This window comes from Lutra lutra, chromosome 1 (assembly GCF_902655055.1).
Source record: "Lutra lutra chromosome 1, mLutLut1.2, whole genome shotgun sequence".
Taxonomy (NCBI): Eukaryota; Metazoa; Chordata; class Mammalia; order Carnivora; family Mustelidae; genus Lutra; species Lutra lutra.
In genome coordinates this window covers 199,452,556-199,477,872 of record NC_062278.1, presented here as the reverse complement: position 1 = coordinate 199,477,872, position 25,317 = coordinate 199,452,556, and the positions used below count along the sequence as shown (strand labels likewise).

At 45.1% G+C, this 25,317-nt stretch overlaps 1 protein-coding gene across 1 annotated transcript in view; it reads right to left on the bottom strand.

Annotated features, from left to right (window-relative positions):
* Positions 1 to 12,599: 12,599 nt before the first annotated feature.
* ERC2 (ELKS/RAB6-interacting/CAST family member 2) overlaps positions 12,600 to 25,317 on the bottom strand; it is a 937,761-nt gene continuing 925,043 nt past the window's right edge. The window contains exon 21 of the mRNA XM_047691669.1: positions 12,600 to 14,999. Coding sequence (XP_047547625.1) covers positions 14,757 to 14,999 — 243 coding nt within the window. The 3' untranslated portion in view covers positions 12,600 to 14,756. The remainder of the gene's footprint in view (positions 15,000 to 25,317) is intronic.

The following is a 25,317-nucleotide window of genomic DNA, read 5'->3' as shown; positions in this document are numbered from 1 at the left end:
CCGGGGATCATGCTAAGCATCGGTGTTGCGGAAATGAATGAGCCACGGTCCCTGTTCTCAAGGGCTCACGGTAAAGCCGGATATCCAGGCTCCTGCGATAGTGATGCCGAACGTAATGTTTATTCATGCGACACAATAAGGTATCTGGGAGACAGAACAAGGAGAAACGGCAGGCGTAACACTAAAGAGAGGAGACAAGGACTGTGTCCACAGATAGAGCACCTAATCTGGATGCTTAGACCTTTTGTCTGTCCCACACTGACTTCTCCTTCTCTGACTTCTCCTGATTCTCCTTTAAGGATTCACCTCTACTCTCCTTGGAGGCCAGAGGAGTCCACCCTCAAACTCAAGGTACGGCCCGGGCACATGACTCAAACATGGCCCAGCCGAGAAGGGTCATGTGACACAGCTGAGACCAATGGGAGATGGACTGTGTTTTGGCAACAATGCAGTAGGGGAACTGACCTTCCCTGGAGGTTGTGACCCAGGTTGGCTCTACCTGTGTTTTCGGGGGAGGAGTTGGGAGGTCCCCCATGACACAAACAGCGTGGAAAATGAAGACAACAAAGAAGTAAGCAGAACCCAGACATGGAGGAAAAACTAAGACATTAGCCTGAGCTGGTTGGAGCCTTTGGATGCTGTTGTGCCTGAGGTCCTATTACCTTCCTGACTTTTCCTTCATGAAATCATTTTAAGTTGGGTTGTATCACTCGTAATTCAAAAAGTTCTGACGATACAATAATGTTTGGTTGTTTTAGGGAAATACACGTTTGAGTGAAAAAGGCAAAGTCAATTTTACGGTTAAATGCCAAACACACATTCCATTCACTGCTGGGTTTAGACCAGCCCTCCGGAGCCTACAGGAGACTTGACCCGACACCATCCTCTGGCTTCTTTGAGACAGAGCAAGTTGTCAGCCTGGAAAAACCACAGGGGGTCACCGCTAATGTATGGACAGTGTGGACTGGGAGGTGAATGAGTCTATGAACCAGGCAGAAATCTTGGGAGCGCTTTGAGGATAAGCCAATGAGGTCCAAGCCAGGAAGAGAGCATGTGAGGGGTTTCTCTTGAGACAGAACACTGCAGCTGAGTGATGGATGATACAGTCTGTGACCTATATCTACATCTCTGGGACATCTGGCTTTGACATCCTTGGCACAATCATTGCGGAAGTCAGCAACTGCCTTTTATTTATTTTTTTTTAAAGATTTTATTTATTTGACAGAAAGAGTGAGACACAGGGAGAGAGGAAGCACAAGCAGGAGGAGTGGGAGAGGGAGAAGCAGTCTCCCCTTCGAACAGGGAGCCGATGTGGGGCTCGATCCCAGGACCCTGGGATCCTGACCTGAGCCGAAGGCAGACACCCAACAACTGAGCCACCCAGGTGCCCAGCAACTGTCCTGGTCTCTCTGATGCTACTTCATTTGGAAACATAAATTAATTGGTTTAAATAAGCTAAATCCATTGAGGTTTGATTTAGGGTCTTAAAATCGAAATACATGGGGGGTAGAAAGGACTTTAGTTCCCCTATGTCCATTAGGAATAAGATTTTAGATACCTACTTTCTCCGTGTGGATTCGTCAATATAGTCCACCAAAAAAATGCTTTTTGCACCTGGCACTGTCCTGCCAGCAGGGCTGAACTGCTGGGTCCGAATCAGATAAGGTTCTATGCCCTCGGGGAGCCTACACATCTTCCCTGCCTACAAGCCCATCGTCTTCTATGGTAGTGAGTCGATTCGCTCATTCAGTCAGTCAACAGTTTTCCTCTTTGTGTACGTTTGCACACCATACACAGCAGAGATAAAGCTCAGATAGCAGGGTGTTCCAGGAAAGAGCTCTTCTTTAAGGGGAACTAACTGTTTGATTAATAGAGAACTAAAAAGTCACCTCCTAGACTCCCGCTACACTTCTAAACCTCCCCTTCTTACTACCTGTGTTCAAACTGGAGAATCTACGATTTGCTTCTTCCGTAAATGCGGTTGGATGACACTGTCGGACACAATCCTCAAAGAGTCAGGCATGATGGTGCAGTGGTTAGCGCCCCCCTGTGCGGTGCCGTGACCCTGAGTTCAGGTGGCTGCTGAGTACTTGGAAGACAGCTAGTCCTAATTAAGTCAGGCTGTAAGTGCGAGATGCAAACGCCTTTCAAAGCCTTATTATGAAAGCAGAAAAAGGTGGTAAATTTTCTTATTAATAATCTTTACATTGGGGTGCCTGGGGGTCTCAGTCAGTTTAGCTCCTGACTCTTGGTTTGACTCAGGTCAGGATCTCAGGGTTGCAAGATCGAGCCCCTGGTGGGACTCCGTTCTCGGTGCAGAGCCTTTTTGAGATTCTCTCTCTCCCTCCCCCTCTTCCCCTCCAGCTGTGAGCACTTGCTTTCTCTCTGTCTCCGTCTCTCTATCTCTCTCAAAAATAAATAAATAAATCTTTGAAAAAATGATCTGTATATTGACTGTGTTGAAATGATAGTATTTTCAGACATTTTAGATTAAAGACATATCATTGAAATTCATTTCTCCTGCTTCTGTTTTCCTTTTTGGAAACATATGGCTACTAGCAAATTTTGAAATGACCTACAGGGCTCACGATGTTTTCCGTCAAACAGCAGTGGGTCAGAGGAGGACTCTGGAGTCAGAGGGAAGATTAAAATCTGGCTTCTCTGTTTAATAACTGTGTGGCACTGAATAACTTACCCTTATTGGGCCTCAGGCTCCCCCCTCTGTAAAAGGGATTTTTGACAGGCCCCACCTTGTGACCATGATGCAAGAAAGGAGATGCGTTGTGTCCGCACTGGGCCTGGCACCGAGCTGCTTTTTAGCAAATGCTACCTATTCTGAGCTAACCCTCCAGCGTCCCCCCAGGGAAGTTGGGGGACCAAGCTAGATGGGTAGCAAAATATACGATGGGGATTTGGGTAAGTCTTGACAGAGTTGTTCCCTTTTGATTTGTCATTTTCCCAAATCTAGAGTTTGCTTGTAAAATGACGGTATTAATGGATAGCAGCGGCCGGCTGGCTGAAGAAAGACTAGTTCTCCTGGTCGTTCTTTGTGACCCCAGAGGGTACGTGCAGTGACTGTGACACATACTGTTAATTTAGGTGGTTTTTCCTGCGAGCCGACCTTGTGCTAAGCATGTTATCTGTCGGTTGTGCTCCCAACAGCCAGCCCAGAAGCACAGGAGGGCCAAGACATTTGCTCAGGGTCCCCCGGCCAGGAATTGGCAGAGACAGGACTCGACCTATGTCCGTCTGACCCCAAAAGTCAATCTACGTATTGACCGGAGCAGACACATTCTGGGTTATTCCCTGTGGCCGTGAAATTGCAGAGGCTTCCTCAAAGCCTCACAGACTGTTTAGATAGAGGAGCAAATGAGGTTTGCCACAGGAGTTCCAGATTGTTGCCTCAACAAAAGGGAATCAGAGATTTTATAGGAATGAGAAACTGTGCTTTTGAAAGGTGTCCATTTTTTTCATTAGAAGGCAGCAGAGAACCATCTGCAGTCAGGACCCCGTTCAAGACAGTCCTTCCCATCCATGGCTCGAAAAATAGGACCAGCCAGAAACAAGGAAGTAGTAGAACTTTGCCTCTGGAGAATTTTCCGGGACCTTACAAACATGACCCCATTAATCCACTCCATACCCGGATGAGATAGGTAGTTGCGAGTTATTACTATACTCACTTTCAAGATAGAAAACCTGAAGCCAAGAGAGATTAAGCAGTTAGTCCAAGGTCAAGTAGTGAGCTAGACCGACCTGGAAATGAAAAATTATCTTCTAAAATTCCACTCAAATACAAGAACCGATTGGCCAGTTCCTACGATGTGCTGATACCCACTTAGATGCCCTTGCACAGAATGACAGGCTTTTGCCTGAGGTATCTGCATCTGCCTTTGGCCAAATTTGTATGGATTGGTTTAATATCAGTGTCCAAACTGACATCAGATTTTTCCAAAATAATTGGCTGAAGGCAAATACAGCTCCCAGCTCCAAATGTGGTATCCATTTTACCTAGCTCTGTTACATTTAATCACACCTACACAGCTTTTGGAACATAAAGGGAGAATTGTTCTACAAAGAAGTCCTTCTTGTGTTTTCTTTTTCTTTAGAGATAATCTGTAGCACATAAAAAGGTTCTGCAGTTTTACTGTGATGTCTACCCTGGGGAACGGGGAGCATACACTGTCTCCAAATTGTACAAAATCTGGAATCCAGTGTGGCTCACCTTTGAGCTTACTGTCACTCTTCGGTTCAATACCCCTTACTCTTTCAGCTGTGTACCTCTGACAGTAGGTAAAGTTCCATGAACCAAAGTCACGCATGGGCTGGGGAAAGAGGAGACATTCAGGGGAGCTCGGAAAAATCTTTGCTGTGAGCTGACATTGCAAAGGCAGCCCCACGGAGAAAGGGTCCCCTGGAGACAGCACTGGTCGTGATTCCTTGTGTCCAATTTTGCAAAAGGCTCTGCCCTCTGAATGTAATTTAAAAGCAACCATTCTGTTATCAGTTTTGACCGGTCTGGGGCAATGTGAGACATCAATGCACCTGTTGCTGTCAGAAGGAAAACAAGGCCCTGTTTCATGAACTGGGGAGGAGGTCGTCTACATGTTTGGAAATGACAACAGGCTGTGCTGAGCTTGCTGGTGAAGAATTCACAGTGGTTGCTTTGGGATGTGTTGGATTTCAGTTTCTTGGACCAGCCAAATGAGGCACTTAGAGAAATTCCTCTTCCATGACTTCCTAATTTTCCAAATCCAGGAGATGCGGGATTGGTCATCCTAGGAAATTCCAGTTTGGTCTCCCGAGCTGTCCAACTTGTTCAACCTTTCCCGACCCCTTTGCTTCCGTGCTGATGTGGACAGCTCCTTTGAAGATGGAACTCCATCTAAAGCCAGCTTGTTATCTTGCTAATAATGCACAGATACTGCGGGGGCGGTAGAGGGGGGAGGTAATAGCATCATTTACAAACAACCACACTATAAAAGGAACTAAGAAAGCCAGGGCATTATCAAAGGAATGCTGAAAACCAAGGCCACAGATTTTGGCCAGAGGCCAAGGTCCTTATTCCTCACCAACCTACGACTAATCCTAGAGCCCTACCTCTTCTTCCAGCTGTGTGCAGCATCTTGCGGGGAAGGAGAAGTGGTCTCTTCCAGTGGTGCTACCTTGCAATTACTCCTTGTTCGGTCTTCCTCAAGAGGCCCATGTTTCCTATCATATAAATTGGGCAGATCTTTTCTGTATTTTAAAAACCCAGGGTTTTATTGTCCCAAACCCTTGCTCTTGACTTGAGTTCATGTGTTTTGTGGAAGTACAAGTGGTAATTACACAAGTCTTTCCTGCCCTGTTATTGACAACAGTCACCAGGAGAATTTAGAGCCCCCAATCTCCAGATCTGGGAGCTGGTTATTAAATAAGGTCGAGGGAAACCCTGATGTGGCAAATGGGATCTGAACGAGGACCTGCTTGGCAGTAATTCCTGCGAGAGAATGGCTGAGAGTTAGGGACCAACAATTTTATTTCATTAAATATTTTTATCATTTCTGACAATATTGCTACTACTAAGAGTTACCATTCCCATTCATTAAGAATCTATTACGTGGCTGGGGCACCTGGGTGGCTCAGTGGGTTAAGGCCTCTGCCTTCACTCGGGTCATGATCCCGGGGACCTGGGATTGAGCCCCACGTCGGGCTCTCTGCTCAGCAGGGAGCCTGCTTCCCCCTCTCTCTGCCTGCCTCTCTGCCTACTTGTGATCTCTCTCTGTCAAATAAATAAATAAAATCTTAAAAAAAAAAAAAGAATCTATTACGTGGCTGGCATTGTGTTAAGTGCCTGTTTGATCCTTGTTAAAAAGAAGAAAAAAAAAACCCTTCTAGGGGAGGCGCCTGGGGGACTCAGTCGTTAAGAGTGTGCCTTCGGCTCAGGTCATGATCTCAGGGTCCTGGGATCGAGCCCTGCATCAGGTTTCCTGCTCAGCAGGGAGCCTGCTTCTCCCTCTTGCCTCCCTCTGCTTGTGTCCCCTCTCTCAATGTCTCTCTCTCTGTCAAATGAATAAATAATATCTTTAAAAAACAAAACAGAACAAAACAAAACAAAAAAACCCAAAAACCCTTCTGGGAATGTATTACCCTCTTAGGATGAGAAAACACAGAGAAGCTAAGGAAGTAGCCCAGGGTCACTTCTTGGGATGTAGTGGAGGCAGGGTTTCACATTCCCAGAGCCTGCAAGCCCAAATAGGTCCAGGGGTCAGGCAGGCAACACCCCGGGGTATGGCTGGCCAGGTGTAGCCGTTCGGAGAGGAATGAGGACAATGGAGAAACGGAACTATGATTAAGCCTTCACCAAGCTCCCAGCATCCCAGAAAACCTTTTTTGTGCCTTACCGTTTACTTACTCCCAAAGGTTAGCCAGTTATCTTGACTCCTAACCCCGTAGATGAATTTTGTCTGTTTCTGTGCTTCGTATGAATGAAATCACACAGCCTGTTTGCTTGTGTCCTTCTGCTTTCATCTAATATTCTGTGACATTCATCTGTGTTGTGGCATGTAGCAATACTTCCTTCCCAATGACTGGTGTTTTCAAATCTATTGCTCGGTCCAGTCATCCAAATACTTTCCAGCTCAGCAGGTAATGAGGAAGACCTCCTTCTCTGAATATGGGTTCTGAACATTGACACAAGTCACTCTAAGACTTTATAGACTTTCATGTTTAAAACATTTTTTCCTAAACATTTTCTCATTTATGGTCTCCTTTTCTCATATCCCTTCGGGCAATTAAGAGATGTATCATTCCCACTGATGAGATCCGGAAACAGAGGGTGTACCACTCACTTCCATGACTGCATTCACGTGGCAACTTAGATTTTGGTGGAAATGTTGATTGGTTGCACATCTGAGGCTGAACACACATCCTGTGGCTCCTCTCTGGGTCAAAGCTCTATTCGAAAGAAAAATAAACCAGTCTCTAACGTCATTTCATTTCGCTGTACGTCCTACTCCCCTGTGCATTTGATGTTTGCCTCCTGTCTTATTTGAAAATTTGCATTCCCTTTGTGATGAAGAGAACATGAGAGCTTCCTCCAGGGAGAGGGATTTAGGTTCTAGGATCTCACTTGCAACCTTGGAAGTGCTCCAGAATGGATGAACACCAAGAACGTGAAACCAAGAGAGGGAGAGTAAGATGTTATTTGAGTCCCTGGAACAAGCCACATCTGAAATCCACTACCTCTAAACTGTTGGTTGCATGAGGCACTTGTGTGTGTGTGTATATCTATATTTGTTTTTACTAAAGTTATCTTGTGTTCATTTTTGTTGTTGTTCTTTATTTTGGGGGGGGATACTTGCAAAAGAAAAAAAAATCCTAACTAATGCCTTTATTTGAATAAACATTCATATTTCTCCTCCCCACCAGCCACACTGCCTTTATCCAGTGAGTTGCAGGTATGCAGAAATGGAGGTTTTGTCTTGGATGTATGCAAGGATTTTCTCCTGAGTCCTCTTCATGTGGAATCACAGCAGTTGGCACAGACAACATCTGTTTTTAAACTAGAGTACACCAGGCTTTGCCTTAACCCGGGGAAAGGGTCTTCTCTGCCCACATGGATCATTTCTGCTATGCATGCCTAAGCCAGTCAACAGGGGAACAAGGCGAGAGAAGGCAGAGGTACTTTCAAATAGAAGAAAAAAAACGGTCCAAAGGGTGAAGCTGCTGCTTCAATAATTTTGGTCCAAAAGGCTTTTGGAGCTGTTTTCTTCTCTAGCCCGTGTGTCCTCTGCACTGCGAGCAGCGTATTCTGAGACAGAGATCTGATCATCTCTGGATGTCTGCATTTGAAAGTCTGTCACAAAGAGGCGGGTAAAACGTAACTACAGCGGAGAAACCTGCCAAGCACGACCTCACCCAGGTGATCAAGGTCAACATCGAGAGTGAGAAGTCATGTTGATCATAGGTACCGATGTGGTGAGAGTGGCATTTTTCCTCGGTGGTCTTCCTCCTAAAACCCATACCCCTGGTCTGATCCTGAGGGGAAAAAAAAAATCCCAGGAGAGGGGGCAACCCGCAATATTTATCTGACCCACACTCCTCAAAACTGTCAAGGTCTTTATCAAACGTAAGAAGAGTGTGAGAAACGCATGGCCAAGAGGTGCCCAAGGAGACCTGACATGAAATGAAATGCCCTGTCTGGATTGCGATCCTGGAACAGGAGAAGGACATCAGGAAAAACTAAGGAAATTGGAATGCAGCACAGACTTTAGTGAATAGAATGACAGAGATATTTTGTTAATACCATTATATGCATGTTGGTTCAATTAGTGCACAAGTATACTGTACTAATATAGTATGTTAATAATAGAAAAACTATTTTTTGTTTGTTTGTGGGAAGGAAGTTTATATGGGAACTCACGATACTATCTGCTCAAGGTTTCTGTAAACCTGAGACTGTTCTAAAAAATACAATCTATTGGGCTCCTGGGTGGCTCAGTTGGTTGGGCGACTGCCTTCGGCTTGGGTCATGATCCTGGAGTCCCAGGATCGAGTCCCACATTGGGGGGGGGGGGAGTCCATGCTCAGTCCATGCTCAGGGGAGTCTGCTTCTTCTTCTGGACCTCCCCCCTCTCATGCTCTCTCTCTCTCATTCTCTCTCTCTCTCTCAAATAAATAAAAATAAAAAAAAATTTTTAAATCTACTAAAAATGATGTTTATCTTAAAAAATCCATTACTGGATTACTTTTTTTTTTTTAAGATTTTATTTATTTATTTGACAGAGAGAGAAGTCACAAGTAGGCAGAGCAGTAGGCAGAGAAAGAGGGGGAAGCAGGCTTCCTGCTGAGCAGAGAGCCCAATGCTGGGCTCCATCCCAGGACCCTGAGATCATGACCTGAGCCAAAGGCATAGGCTTAACCCACTGAGCCATCCAGGTGCCCCCCATTACTGGATTTCTGTTGCAGCAGGAGGGTTTCCTAAAATTCAGAGCTCAAAAGGGTCCTTGAAATGATTACAGTGGTCCACCCACAACATCTTGAGTAACCATGAGCCACACAGTTAAATATGCCTTCATTGATCGTTTTTCAGTCCTTCTGATTAGTAACAAAGAGGAACTCTTGGTTTAGCCCCGGAAACACTTCTCCAACCATTGCCTAGCTCCCTTTTTAACAAAGAAAGGGAAAGTCCAAGGCTCAGAACTTCATTTTCATTATTTTTACTGTTCTTCGATTTGGTGAGGCCCATGAATAGAAAATGATCCTACTTTTGCCTTTATGATAATGGCATTTTTTCTTATTTATTTATTTATAAGTTTTTTTAAAAAAGATTTTATTTATTTATTTGACAGAGAGAGAGATCACAAGTAGGCAGGGAGGCAGGCAGAGAGAGAGGAGGAAGAAGGCTCCTCGCGGAGCAGAGAGCCCTATGTGGGGCTCGATCCCAGGACCCTGGGATCATGACCTGAGCCGAAGGCAGAGGCTTAACCCACTGAGCCACCCAGGTGCCCCATATACTTATTTAGATAGAAAAGCAAGACCACTTAAATTTAAGAATTACTATATAATTCTTATTATACTATACTATATAATACTTATATATAATAATACTATATAATATATAGAATATATATAATAATACTATGTAATACTTATAATTACTATATAAGAATTACTGTATAAGACCTACTGTCTTCAGCTATAGCAAGGGTCAGGGGAGTGGTATTTACATGACTGAAGTTGAGACCCCATGTACTAGTCTATACTCTTCAGTGTTGTGCTCAAGGCCCTCTCCCAGCTGGGGACACCTGTCCACTGTCTTGTCACCAGATCCCCCACCATGCAAACCCAAAAGCTCCTAGGTCAAGGGTGGTGATGCCCAGACACTTGGGGCATAGAAGAAGTAGAGAGGCCCCTGGATAGCAGGTGTAAATCCAATGTACTGTCGGGGCTCTTTTTTCCCACAAGGCTTGATTTCCACTGGGATCCACAGCCTCGCTGAGTGGCCATCTGTTCTCTCCCAGTATTGGCCAACTGAGGCATTCTTGAAGAACCCAATTCCTTCAGGTCTTTGTGAGCCGAATAGCCACCCTGGAGCCCAAGTTTGCAACACAGATGAACTGGCAGGTGGGAGCGATTAGGATCTGCATCCCGGCCGGTACGTCCCTGGGGCTTGATGCATCCCTGGAACCAAGGGGCTCGCTGAGTGTTGGGTTCAAAGCCCAGCACTACCACATACAATCAGTGGGACCCTGGGTGAGGTATCTAAGCTCCCTGGGCCTCCCCTTCCTTGTCTGAGGAGAATGATGTTTCCTGCCTCAGGAAACGGATTACTGGGAGGACAAGTACACATGGGCATGGCATTTAGCAACAATGCCATGCATGTTAGTCTGAGTGCCCTGGCCCGGTTCCTAGCAAATGCTCAATCACACCCAATTATTTTGATCTGTGTTCATTTACTAGTAGTACAATCATTATTGTGGAGTAGCACTTCGAAGAATTAGAACAGCTCTCCAGTTTTTTGTAAGAGCCATTCACAGATACAGGCAGGGCAGAATTTTAAGGTCCAAGCCTCATGTATACCCAAATGACGTCATACGTTATCGGTGGAACTAACGTGCGGATTGACCCTCAGAGGAGTCCAGCGGTGCGTGGGGTAGTACCTTTCTTAGCAAAAGGAGTGTTTTGTGAGGAAAGAAGCAAAGGCTGCATCTGGCTGGCTCGGTTTACATAATCAAGCTTGAATGCAAGCCGGCTGCTTCAGGAAGTTCTACGAAGGAAGAAATTCTTGTCCAAAGAAAGCTCTTTTTCTACAAAAAGGCAACATAATGAAAAGGGCACGACTGCAGACTGTTCCAAAATGCTCCAGACTGGGAGAATTTCACACATAGTGGCCATGAGCCCGTAAAGCAAATGGTATGTCCCCTATGTCATTAGGGGCCAACTGGGGGGACATTCTGTCCCATCCTCTCCTCCCCAGAGAATCTCTGGAGATATATATTTCTGTTTTGGAGCCTTGGGGACAGTCTTGGTTTGCAGTGAACTTACCATACATGCTGGAATCAGTCGCGTTCTAACTGGGCCTGTTTTCCCATCTGCAAAATGAGACTATTGGACACAGGGCATCTAACATACTTTCCAGCTTTGATAATTAATTACTGTTTGATTTCAATAAGGGTAAGATTTGGTAGTTCATTTCTTGGAATACAATTCAAACCTTTAAAGAAATCAGGAGCTGGTTCCCCACCATGATCCCAGTTGGGCTGTGAAGGCTGGTGAGCCCTTACATGGATGATTTGTGTGTTTTTCTGGATGATTTTGTGTGTGCAACCAAGGGTATCCAGGGCTAACTATTATTGCTGCCTGCCCAGCTTTCTTGTCCCTCTCTTCTAGAATAAAGCCCAATTTTTCCCTTTGGAGAGTGCCCTGCCCATATCAGTGAGGCTGTCAATCACTGGGCCTCTCTCTCCCAACTCCCTTGAATAAGGTAATTGGAAGTGTGATCCAAAAAGGACAGTAAGATTCCCTTTAGGGAGCTAATGTGGATGCTTGAAAGGAGAGGGTCCCTGCCCTTCAACCCCAGAATGCTCAAAGCTATTGGGAGTCATCTTTGCCACCAAGTAGAAAGAACCCAGCAGGAACTGATGTCAACCCATGGAAAGTTAAGAGGAAACGGGAAAAAGAGAAAGGGAGGGAGGAAGGAGAGGAAGAAAGGGAAAGAGAAAAGGTGGGAAGGAGGAGAGGAGGGAGGGATAGAAGAGAGAAGCAGGGGGAGATTGAGAGAGAGAAAAAAAACAAAGGGGATGGGATGGTAGGAAGGAAGGAAGAAGGGAGATCCCGCCAATGACTTAATCTCTTAATATGAACCTCTGGATTCAGCTACGTGTCAAGGGAAATTTGTGCCTTGCTCACTCCTGTGAAGTGAGTATACAACTTCCCTCAGCCATCCTTTTTTCTGCAAGACCTTAGGTTCCTCAAATGAACACCCATGGCCCCAAAAAGATTAGAAACCACCACAATCGGAACATTTATTAGAGATGGAATGAACTCACTTCAGAAAGAAACAAAGTTTATTTGATGAATATAAATAAGGCGATCAGCACAAAGTACTCCTCATACACATGATAACAAAGTTATGAACTGTACATACCTTGTATGCTGTTGTACTTCTACTAGACACGAGGTTACAATGACCGGCTAATACATGCCCACTGGTAGTTTCTGAGGGTTCCTTAGTTTTATGTATTGTTTTCATATCGAAGTCCATAATCACATGGTCAATATTCACAACCTACATGCCACTCACTTGGAGAAAAATTACAAGAAGCACTATCAAACAAGGGTCTCCGGGAATTAGATACACTGACCCCTGGTAGCATTCAAACGCCACTCTACACAAACACATCTCAAAGAGAGCCTATGTCAACACATTTGAGGTCTCATCATAAACACTGTTTAAAAAGTAAATTGAAACCCACTTTCAAATGAAAGTTGACACGCTGTTAACGTGCATACTGGATACACAAAAATCATTAAATACAAAATCGAGACTGTACATCAAAACCAAATGGGGTATAAAGTACAAGCCTGTTTTTGCACAGAGCAAGAAGACCAACTTCTCCTAAATGTTAGCCTCCACTTTTTTTTTCCAACCTCATTATGATTAGAGGGGTACCTGCTAACGTTTGCGCAAAGGAAATATCTCCCCAACATCACAGTGTTTGTTGTAAACCCAGAGACTATTTTTGTGAAAAAGGGAATTTTTTTGGTAACCCCCAAAACATCAGAGAATATTACACGAAATGGGAAAATGTGCTATGTCAGATGGAATTTAATTTTTAAGGGACTAAGTAATATGCCCCCATAATGGTGAGATTGATAATACTTTAACCCAACAAAAGTGGGGCCAAAAAATGCCCCCCCTAAACAACAGCTGTGATAAAATTGGCACATACTGAGAAATAGCTAAATATATGTGGTTGGTTGCTTTTTCTATTTCGAGGACCCTAGTTTCCCTAGTGGGTTTCCTACTCCTACTTCAAGTATTCAGTTGCAGAGTTCAGGTCAGGATCTGGCTGCAGGAGGCAGGGAGGACCGCCTTTTTGAGGACACCTAAATTGTTCACGGGGACACGCTTACGTGGCCTGGGTTTTCAGTGCGACATTATGTCAAAATGTGCTATAAACGTTTGCAAAGAACTCTGCTCTCTTCTCCAGTCGAGATCCTAAAACCCTTTGATAGTTAAAGGACAAACTTTTAAACATGAATGTATTTGGATTGTTTATGCAACATGAAAGCTTTACGTAGTTCGCTATACTTACTGACGACAAGAACAAAGCCAGAAGCAAGAAACCTGCTTGGATATATTACTTCTAACGCACCAAGGATGAACAGTGCAACCCAGACACAGTTTCATCTTCCCCGACAAATAAGGTGTCTGTCTTTTAAATATCTCTATGGCTCACGGGAGAGGTCTGGAGTTCATTGCACCAACATTTTGAAAAGTGATAATAACAACTAAATTCAATGCAAGACTTCAGGAGCATCTGTGTGGAATCCTTCCCACAGCAGCAAAGAAAGACAACTGTATTTATTAAGGCCACTCATGCTTAACTTCACTGTTTATCCTCGTAAGAATGCAGATTTTCATCTCCCACTTGCGTACCTGTGGAAGGCCTTCTTCCATTGACGAGAAAGTGGATCAATGCGAGAGTTGCACATGTTTGCCAGACTGGTTGTGAGTTTTATGCAGTTAAAACAACCTTCCTTATTTTTTCATTTTCAGAGAAAGCAGTAGGAGTTAAATCCTCCTTAGTACCATGTCACTGTATGGAAAAGACCTCCAAATTTGGTCTCTTTCCCTGGCATGTGCTTTACATAATGACTCTGTACCCACACATGTGTTGTGTAGAGCTATATACAGATACACAGCTTTTGTGATTATTCCTCATTCATCAATGTTTTCATGTTTGTTGCTGAAAATGCTTTGGAATCCATGTTGGAGACATTAAAAAAAAATGAGAAATGACCCTTCATTTCCAGAAGATCTAAGCTTACACTCGTTGCACAGCATTTGGATCTGGAAATGTGAATGAGTCCCAGCTTCTCCATGGAGACCTATGCGTATGGGAATGGTAAGAGCCTGAGGCTCGGGTACGTCCCCGCCACAGGGATGTGTGGGCCGCACAGAATAGAAGGGTGCGGGTGCCTCAGGCTTTTGCCACTCTCCAGCACAGAAACAGGGTAGATAGGATCATGAATGATCGATTTGGACATGCCATGCTTTGTCAGAGACACACACCATGTTCTCATAAGGCGATTTCTTGGCAAGTATTAGTGGTTTAAAAAATTGATTTCATTTCCAACCTGGCCCAGAGGTAACTACTGGTTACACCATCAAAATGTGGTTCTTCAAACAGCGGATTAAAGAAATAGAGGAGGGTAAAGGCTCACCATTTTTGGTGTTTTGGTTTCTTCGTCAAACACTCCATGCATCTTGGTGTACAAACACTGCCAACACCACTCACTCACAGAATTTACACTTTTTGATAATCTGATGCCTTAGGAATGACCACTTCGACTGAACCAGCAGCAGAACCGGAGATGAAGCGAGTGGTCCAAAAGAAGCTGAAGCCACAGTTAAAATCCCACGGAGTTCAAGTTTATCCCACGATGTTTAAGGAACATAAATAAAATGTATCAAAGAATGACATTCAGAAGAGATGATCACATTTTGAACACCCAAATCCTGACCCCCCACCCCAAAAACGGAGGATCTGTCATGTTCCCCCTCCTCCTCGTTCTTCCTGCCCAACATATCTGAATCCATGAGAAATGACATGAGACGATAAAGGAAATATCAAGTCGAACAGAACTGTGCACCATAATGAAAATGAAAAGTTCCTCTTCGGTCCCGATGCGTGTTCCAGGTGGTGATGGCCAGTGACGTGAGCCACGCTGCAAGAGATTATCAGAACATTGCTGCAGAGCTGCATTTCCCCTTTAGTTAGCTCTTCTGATAGCTGTAACAAGAAAGCACAACATTTAGCAGGGAAAGCAACTGCCACTGAAGAGGAGATTACAGATAGAGCCAGATAGAGCTGATAGGGCCAGCCTTCCCATACCCCATCCCCGCATGGACCCTCTACTACTCGCTTTGGCTGGGGTTAGTTGGCATGGGGAGGACGTACAGAGGAAGGACAGAGTGAACACTAAGTTAAATTATGTCCTGTAAACACCTTTGAGAAGAGGCCTCTTTCAAAAGATGTCGCATACAGGTGTAGAGGTCTCTTGATAGGCAACAAGAAAGTGAAAGGAAATAGACCAAAATGTTCCAGGGATCACTTCTACATGATCAGAGTACATGTTCAGGGCTTTTCTTTCCACGCTTTTCAACAATGAGTAAGGTTCTTTTTTTTTTTTTTTTTAAGATTTTATTTATTTATTTGAAAGAGAGAGAGAAAGAGAGAGAGAGAGAGGAGAAAAGTCAGCAGGAGAAGCAGACTCCCTGCCGAGCAGGGAGCCTTATGTGGGACTCGATCCTGCGACTCCAGGATCATGACCTGAGCTATGAGTAAGGTTCCTAAACTATTTTTAACTTCACGTTATAGACACTAGAGAGTTAAGGATGGTCAGGACACCAGAAAACTTAACATTTGCTTCCAAACCAGCTGAGACCAATAGGTTCGAAGAATACTGACTTAGCCATTTCCACGGCTAGGTGTGATGCAGAGGAATGGGAAACAGGGACTCAGAGACTGGCACACAGATGTTCACAACAGCGTTGTTAACAATAACCAACAGGGAGAAAAAAACCCACCAGGCATCTATAACCAAAAGGAATGGATAAACAAATGTGGTATATACATACAGTGGAATATTACTCAGCTCTAAAAAGAAATGAAGTTCTGATTCATGTCACAATATGAATGACACTAGAAGACATCATAGCAGCGAAATCAGTGAAAGGAGCCAGACAGCAAAGGACAGACATTGTATGATTCCACTTACATGAAATATCTCAAAGAGATAAATTTGTGGATGCAGAAAATAGATTAGAGGACTGCCAGGGGCTGGAGGGGAGGAGGAATGGGGAGCTACTGCTTAGTGGGTATAATTAAGTGATCTTTTGGGATAGTGAGAAAGTTCTAGAAATGGACAGTAGGGGTTGTACAACCCTGTATAGGCACTGAATGCATCTGAATTATGCTTAAGTTGTACACTTAAATGGTTAAAATGGCGCATTTTAATGTATGTTTTGCTACAGGGAAAACATTTTTAAAAAGGATATTGAATAGAAAAGAACAAAACAAAGTTGGCCTCCCCCCTTCCCCCCTGCAGACAAAGACGTGCGTGCTTGACCCTAAACATAAATGCACACATCCGCATGCATCATGCTCTGGGGCACAGAGAAGCAGGAGCACCCCATGCTTCCTCACGGCCCCATCAAGAGGGCCTGGGGTGGAACACAAGTGCAGCCTGGGAAGAATCAGTAAAATGGGTGCGAAGAGAGGCCTGGCCCAGAGGACCTTCAGAAGATGACTGGCTCCCCCCACCGATGCTCATTATCATTCACATATGGCCTTTGAATACTCGGGGAGTTTCCGGGCACAGGGCAATAGAGCAGCTCTCTGGGGAATATGGCAGTGAGAGGAAAGATCAAACACACACACACACACACACACACACACACACACACACACGTGTGAAGCACCTTTTGTATAGAGCCTGCGCTGTCTGAATTGGTGGTCGATGCACAGAATTTCTCGAGCCACACTGACTAATGAGGGCGCTGGAGACCCCGTGTCCGTACAGGTAGGCGGTTACTCCCAACCCTGGTTAAACAGTAGGAACGAAATATGGCTTGGATGAACTCTGCTAATTCATACTCTGAGGAGTTTGGTGTAACCCTTCTGGTTAAGAAACTTGAATCGGGGCAAAAAAAAAAAAAAAAATGACTTTTGCAGAGCCAGAAAGCTAGGGAGTTCCTCGAGCAGATCATATTACTTATTCTGGCACATAAAATCTCTGCAAACTTCGTATGAAAATTGTAAGTCAGAGCACGCTTTCTGCTTCATGAGCTGTGCATAGCTCTAATTCTTTTGTGCATTAAGCATTTCTTAATCATCCTTTTAAGGGGCTGACCAATATATTAAAAGGCCACATGATTAAAAGGTAAAGAGAAACCCAAAGTAGTACTAAAATGCACCGGTCATATTTTACAGATGGGGAAACGAGTGAAAAATAATTACAGTGAATGCCTGATGTCCTTGATGTTTTTCCAAGATAAAGTAGCAAAGAACAATCATTTATTCAGTTGAGAGAAAGATTTCCAGCTGGGTAGCAGGTCACTAGGCAGAATATAGTGCCTCACTAGGGCTGTGCGCGGCTTTGGGGCAAGGTTTGCGCTGTGGAAGAGAGAACACTCAGAAACGGTTTGCCGCTCCTTCCACTGGACAATCCATTCACCGGGAGGCGGACATGGCTTTAGAGAAAGACTCAGACGACAGTTCCCAGCAGTTAGAAATGCAGATGATCCCTTCCTGGGGGGAAAATAAGCCTGTGCTTAAAAAAAAAACGAAAAACAAGAATAAGGCAATCCAGGCAGCCCCCCACGGTGGGATAATCTCTGGCCATTCTCGCCTCACCCGGAGGGTCACAGCTGCCCACTCTGTTTCCGAGCATCTTCTCCTGAAGCACCCGACTCGGGGTGCTCACCGGTGCCCCCGACAGCCTTGTTTCTAAGGACATCACCTCCATCTTGGGTTCCCTGCGTGCAACCTGCATTCACCATCCCACTGCCCTCAGGAGGGAGGAAGGAAGCTAGCCGTGCCAGCCGCTCTCTCTCCAGCCCCACACACCCCGCTCCACCTGTGCTGGACTTGCTTCTGCAATCCGAAGCTCTCCTTTCTCCTCGCCTCACAGCCCTGCCTGTCTGATGAGTATTTACACCAACCCTCCATGCGCCTGATGCCCGCTCCCTCTCTGGTCTCAGTTTAGGTGTCACTTCCTCCCTGGAAGCCTTGCCTGATCCTGCTGAGTGTGGGATGTAGCACAAGAAGTCTCATGCACACTTCACTGTCCCCTTGTGGTGATGTGTCTGGACTTTAACTATCCAGCATGACAGTCACCGGCCACATGTGGGTACCTTGAAATGTGCTGGTTCAAACTGAGATGTGCTCTAAGTGTGAAATATATACCAGATGTTGAAGATTAAGTAAGGAATTATTTTTTTATATTGATTTTAAATGATTACAAATTAATATATTGAATTTTAGATTCAGTATGAATTTAGGTTTTTTTAATTTTCCTCTGAGTTTATCTAATTTTTAAGTGTTTCTCAAAATTCCAGTTAACATACAGTGTGATATTGGTTAGTATGAATTTCATTTTGTTAATCTTGATTTCATATTAAAATATGAATATTATTATTAAATATTATTAAATATTATTAAAATAATACTTTGGACATACTGGATTAAGTTAAATAGAGTACTACAATTAATTTCTCCTGTTTCTTATTACTATTTTTTTTTAGATTTTATTTATTTATTTGTGAGAGAAAGAAAGAACACACAGTCACAGGGGGATCAGCAGGCAGAGGGAGAAGCTGAGAAAGGTTCTGCTGAGAAAGGAGCCCCATGCGGACTCGATCCTAGGACCCTGGGATCATGACCTGAGCTGAAGGTAGCAGCTTAATCGACTGAGCCACCCAGGCCTCCCTCTTATTACTATTTTTAATGTGGCCACAAGAAAACTGAAAACTCCTGAAGTGGCTTCCTTTATATTTCTATCTGAATAACCCTGGTCTGGGCTGTAAGATCTAGGAGGGAGGGGCCAGGCGGGTCTTGCTCATTTATCATCCCCTGTCCTTTGCACAGTTTGTGGAACAAATTGATTCACTCATGCATCCACAGGTATGAGAGGGCATCCAGAGTAGGCAGAATCCCACCCCGTACCAAGATTTCCTGCTCTGATCCCTAAGACCAAGACTATGAACGTCTCTCCCCATGATTATGCCAGCTTGCAGATGTCACTGGCCGCTGGTAGCTGGCTTTAAGTTAATGAAGAGGGACGATCTGAGGGGACCTAATGTAATCGCAGGAGCTTTCAATAGCAGAGGCTTTTTCTCTCGCGAGTAGTGGGAGAGAAAGGGAAACTTCAAACATAATTGGGGTTTGCTGTGCTGAGATGGAGGGGAATCATGGGACAAGGACTGAGAGTGTCCCACATAGTCAAAATGCAGCCCGCACTGACAGCCAGCGAGAAAACGGGGCCCTCAGTCCTACAACCACAAGGAACAGAATCTGCCGGCAACTTGGATGAACTTGGAGGTGGGTGCTTCCCCAGGGCCTCCGGTCAGCGTTGTCCAGCTTGGTCAACACCTTGACTTTGGCCTCATGAGACCCTAAGGGGAGAACCCAGAGGAGCGCGACTTGGCTTCTGGTGTATAGAAACTGTGGGATAATAAATGGGTGCTGTTTTCGTCACTGAGTTTGTGTTAATTTGTTGTGCATGGATAGGAAACGAACACGGCTTCTCTCTGTGGCAGGCGGTGTGCCTGGTGCTGAGGGCATAGTAGTAACAGAGACTGACAGAATCTGTACCCTCATGAAGCCTGTATTTTTAGGAGTAAGACAGCCAATGAACAGATACACAAATAGATAAGAGAATAAGGATTATTATTATTTTTTTAATCTGTGGCTCAAAGGAAATGAACAGGGATCTGTGTGCAGGCCTCCTTAAGACTTACTGATCAGGGGTGCCTGGGTGGCTCAGTGGGTTAAGGCCTCTGCCTTCGGCTCAGGTCATGGTCCCAGGGTCCTGGGATTGAGTCCCGCATCGGGCTCTCTGCTCAGCAGGGAGCCTGCTTCCTCCTCTCTCTCTGCCTGCCTCTCTGCCTACTTGTGATCTCTATCTGTCAAATAAATAAATAAAATCTTAAAAAAAAAAAAAGACTTACTGATCATATGACAATTATGATATTTTTCTTAACATGGAACGATGTCCATAATTTTCCAGCAAAGAAAGCAGATTTCAATTCTTCATATGTAGTTCAATCGTATTTTTTACAGCAACACACTCATAAACACTTGCAAATGCCTATACCAGAATATTGTTAATAATGATCTCTGGGTGGTGGTTTAAAAGTTTCTTTAGAAACTTTGTTGTTGCTGCCCTTCTTAGATTTTTTTAAACCAAAGAATGTGTAACTAGTCTCATAGTAGAAGTCTATTTCCATTGTGAAAAGTCCTGACTTGGCTCTGAGGAGGGAACCGAGCCTGCAGTTGGTACGCCCGGGTTGGGGGGGGGGCTTCGGGGGTGGGGTGGGGGGCCTGCAGGGGTGGGGTGGGCAGGCTGAGGCCAGCAGTGAGATTCCGGCCCAGGACAAGCGCCCCCAGGAGACCAGGCTATAAACGTGTGGTGTCTCACAAATATTCCTTCAGACTGTTTTTCTTTGGAATAAAGACACCTGCCCGATTATGACTTTCTTCTCCTGCCCTTTCAGTAGTGATTTGCAGAAACTGGCTGGGAGAAAGGGGTCTTTGGTAAACACGGAGGGGTTAAAGGGGAAACTGTTTAATAACAGTAGTAAAACGCAGGCTATTTTTGACATCTGGGTTAATGTCCATTACGCTCCATGTGCTTTCCAAATGTGTGCTGTGCCCCCAGGTACAAAAACAGACACCCATTCACCAGGGCTTTGGACGCCCCTGACATTGCTCACGGTGCCCACGTAACAGCAAGCCTCACAAGCTCATTAACAGCTGCCCTAAGACAAGAGATGTTCATGGCGGGGGTGGGGCGGAGGTGGGGGGGGTGGGGGGGGGCAGCAGGCATCCTGCAGAATCACTCCACTAAGTAATTCTGCTCACAGGAAAACCCAATAGAGTCGTTTCTGCTCAAAAACAGAAGAAAAAATTCTATAACTACATCTGTGTTATTACTTAACATCTTTTAAAACGGGGCGGAATGGGTTTCCCGTTTTTCTCATGAAGATTTATTTATTATTGTTGTGATCAAAGTGGCAACAAATTATGTTAAATCATTTAATTTTCTTGATAGGAGCAACCACCTTGAAGCCATAATTCAAAAATATGAGTGGAGAGCAACATTTTACCTTGCAAGTGGCCTCCTACAGCTCCACAGGGCAATAAAATGTAACACTTGAGAGCCCGAAGGGCTGGGGGTAGGGGGGGTGGGGGGGGTGGGGGGGGTGGGGGGGGTGGGGGGGTGGGGGGGGTGGGCCCAGCCAGCCAGCCAGCGCTCAGCTCAGAATTGCAAACTGCTGTTCCGGATGGTGGAGCTTTCTGGACGGGGCAACAGAGAGACTCTGGATTTGGATTTCAACTTCTGGTTGTGTGTGCTGAGTACAACTCACCCACAGCGTTTTAAAGAAAGGAAATCAAATGCACGGTAGCATAAACTGCTAGGTCTCCTTAGGACTTATTTCTGTAGTTATTATTGTAGTCAGAATTACTCATAGCTAATGTTTGGTGCACGCCATCTGCCGTGGAGCCCTGTGATTTTGCTCCAACGATATCAAACTCGAGAACTCCATGGTTCTAACTGGTGTGACAGCCCCTGAAACGGATGAGGAAACTGAGGCCTCCAGGGACTGAATGCTTTAGGTCAAATTCCCACCTCCTGGGGTCTGACTTGAACCCATATCTTTTCGCTTTTAGAGCCCATTCTCTTTACTATGATGGCAGAATTTTCTAGACCTTGGTCCTTTGTTTTCCACCTTCCCAATTTTTGTAGTCTTCATAACACCTGTCACGTTTAATTGATACTTTTCCTTAAAATTGTTTCTTTTCTAAAAATTTAAATGTCCCTTTTAAGAAAGATTTGTTTTTATGTAAGCGCTTGTTTGTATCATTCTAACAAATAAGGCTTATGATTGAAAATAAAAAAAAAAAGATTTATTTTAATGCTGTAATGGAGTCAGTATTTGTCTAATACGCCTTATAAGAATTGCCTAGCTGTTAAAACTAAAGTGTCCAGGAAGCACCTAAAGCTTTCTTCTCGGGGATATGCAGGGCCCTGCCTGTGCCTAGCCCAGTCTCAGAGACCATTCCCACCGCCTAGCAGCGGCCTCCTGCTGGTGGCACCTGGCTCGGGTCATCGGGCTCACTCATTCTCATCCCCAGGGCCACCAGCCATTCTCAGCACCGCCTTAGTTGAAATTTTAGGCCGGGCTAGGATGGGCCAGCTTTTCTCTTCTCTTTTCAAGGGCAGACAGCAGCAGAAGGGAAGGTCAGAAAACTGCCACTCAACACCAGCATTAGGCACTCTGTGTAATTTTTAAAACATTGATTGAATAGAAATGTGCTTTTAGTTGCAAGTTTCCTTACGATAATACTTCCTCAGCCTGAGGCAGTGCCCGTAAGCCAAAGGGCTTTGTTACTTTACTCCAGGATTTCCTGATGTGATACCAGGGACACTTGGGGCTAAGTCATTCTTTGTAGTGCGGATGCTTTCCACTATGGCCTCTATTCCTCGACTCCTCCGACTCTCCTAGGTAGGACCATCAGAAATGGCTCCCAATATTGCCAATTAGCCTCTGGGAGGGCGGTGGAGGCGGGGGGGGGGGGGGGGACACAAAATCCCTCCCCCTAGATGAGGACCCTGGGAGAATCCATTGTTTTTGTATTTAATGGGTTAACTGTGCTGTTTACGTACAATTATATTTTTGGTAAGTCACGTATCGCATACGTGCATCTACCAACGCATACAAGATGCAAACATTTTTGCAGAAATAAACATCTATTCCAAGATGCCCCATATTATTTCAGACACGGTGGCACAGATTTAGAAGTCCCGTGGAAGAAGGTACAACCTAAGTAATACAAATAATGAAAATGTACAACTTATCTGACATAAAGTAGAAATGCCACAATCCTGAGATAGCGAGACACCTAAGTCACTCGCTGAGCTAAGTGAAAAGGTAAAATCTAGTTTAAATTTATAGCATTCCTTCCGTGTCCCTCTAGGAGTTTGGCACCTTGCCAGGGTTCCTTGTTAAAAATTTGTTAAACGTGTTTGGCATTAATGCAAACACAAAGTGGTCATTTGTTACAAATTCTATTGGAATGCATTCATTTAAGGCAATGAAGTAGTTACTAGAAAAGAAAAAAAAATGTTCATTAAGTAACATTTTAAAAATACAATGATGTATGCAGTGTGCAGCTACGGGCGCCCGGGCGGCTGTACGGTCGCTGACAGAGTAACCGCACATTGTGTTTGGTTTGAAATTGGAATCTTTTAAACATAAGTGATAGAACAAAAACTGGTTTTGTTTGTTGTCAAAACCGATGTTAGTCTTTCTTTCCTGAACTAGTTAAAATAACCAGAAGTTTGGCATACGATTTCTAACATCTCAAATCAGCGAAACGTCTAGGTTAAAATAATGCTTTGGGAATCTCTGGGAGTGCCGAGAGTGACATCGGAGACAGGGACTGTTTCAACAAACAGAACCCCCGGGGCCGGGCCCCTGGAGAGAGGGGCGAATGCCCGAGTCATCCCGGAGAAGCCCGCATGGGGAGGTCCACTACCTCCGTGCTTCCCGCCTGTCTGAGGTTATTAGGTTACCTGGAGAGGGAAAACCATCGGCTTTCATCACGGAGACGATGGAATCCTATGAGCAAATATCCTACGCCTTGTGTCCACCTTCCTATCCCACCCTGAGCTGCTCACACAAAGGAGTTAGTGCCAAGTAACGGTGACTCCCTAACTCTCCCAAGAAAGCGCTCTGAAGCTCAGCTCTGGGAGAGAGGGGTTATTTGTCACCACAGGACATTTGGCCCTGTGACATGGCTGGCTGTGGATGTCCGCGTAGAGCACGCCATCTCAGAGTCCCCGGATACTTGCCAGAGCCAGTCCGAAAGGTGAATAGAAAATTCCCACTTCACAAGAGTGTTCAGAAATTATTCACTGCTTTTTTTCCCTTCCCTCTCTCTCTCTTCCTCTGACGTGTTTGCTGCCAGGGAAAGTGTCCAGATAATAAAATCCCAGTGGTCTGGAGAGTCACGAGCCCAAATCCCCATGTCCCCCAAACCTCTCTTTAGGTTGGCCTCCCTTGTGGTCTGAGTTTGGTGTTAGCGAGTCTGCCCTTGAAGGGCATGGATCCAGGGTATCTTGTCCCTAAATTCTTGAAATCTTCTCCTAGATCAAGAGTAAACTTAGACAAAATGTAGCATCCTGCGTGTGGCCTGGAGAAGTTTGCCTTTCTCTTCCCAAGTGCCTCAAAGGACCAAGAACCATCAGGTCTAAGAACAGGGAGAAAATACTTACTTCCAGAAGTCACAAGAGTACCTGATACAAACGGTAAGACACTCGCTCTGAGTACTACTACAGAGCACTTCTTGGTTTCATACCATTCGGCGGGTCCTCTTACAGAGAAAGAATACACAAATAGTCCCCAGCATTAGGGTCTCTCCCAGGGGTTCTGGAAAAGTCTTTCTGCTCAAGTCCCATTAGCTTCATGATAAATTCCTCTGCCTGCAATTAAAACTTGTTTCTGAGATGGCATTTTCAAATTCAATGGAGAATAAAGCAAAACATGTTTTCAAATCCCCTACTGATAAGAATTCAGAACTTGCCCTACCCAACCCAGCAGACAACAGGGAAATGTCTCTTCAGCCTGGGTGCTGAGAAGGCGGTCCTGGGCAGGAAGGAGGCGCTCCTCCTAGAAAGAGGAAACGCCAAGGCCTTCTGCAGAATTTGAAACATGAAGGAACAATTTGATATCCCAAGTTTGCCGATGAGAAGTGGCTCAGATGACAAGCGTTTACAACAGGATCTTCATAGAGCCAATAATGGCAATTAGTCCCCAGAATTTGAAGCCTCGCTTCCCGCCTCGCTGAGGTGGAATGCCATTTACTCTTGGGCTGGCGACTAATTAGGGGTCTCTTTTGAAGATCAAGGTTTTGTGATCCCTGCTTCTTAATAACATGGTTTGCCTGTCGGCCACCTGGGTCCAGGCGAGACCTCCCTTTCCCCCTCCCCAAACAGCAGGCACAGCCTCAGGCCAGGAGCAAGTGTGGGCAGGAAAACACAGACCCAGCCGGTTGAGCAATTTAACCTCTTCCCCGCCGAGGGCCTGCCCACAGCCCAGGGCTTGATTCCCCCACGCTTGGAAACAGAGAGCTCGGACCTCACCTCGTTTCTCAGAGCGGAAAGGCTGCAGGCGTGCAGAGAAACCCCCCTTCGTGGTGCAAACACTAGGCAGCGCGCTTTCTGGCGCAGGAAGAGAGGCAGGAAGACTCCACTTTTCCAAATGAGTGGTAAATCAAGAGGCCCTTTGCATTCGCTTCAGGCAGAGCTATTTCCAGAATGGAT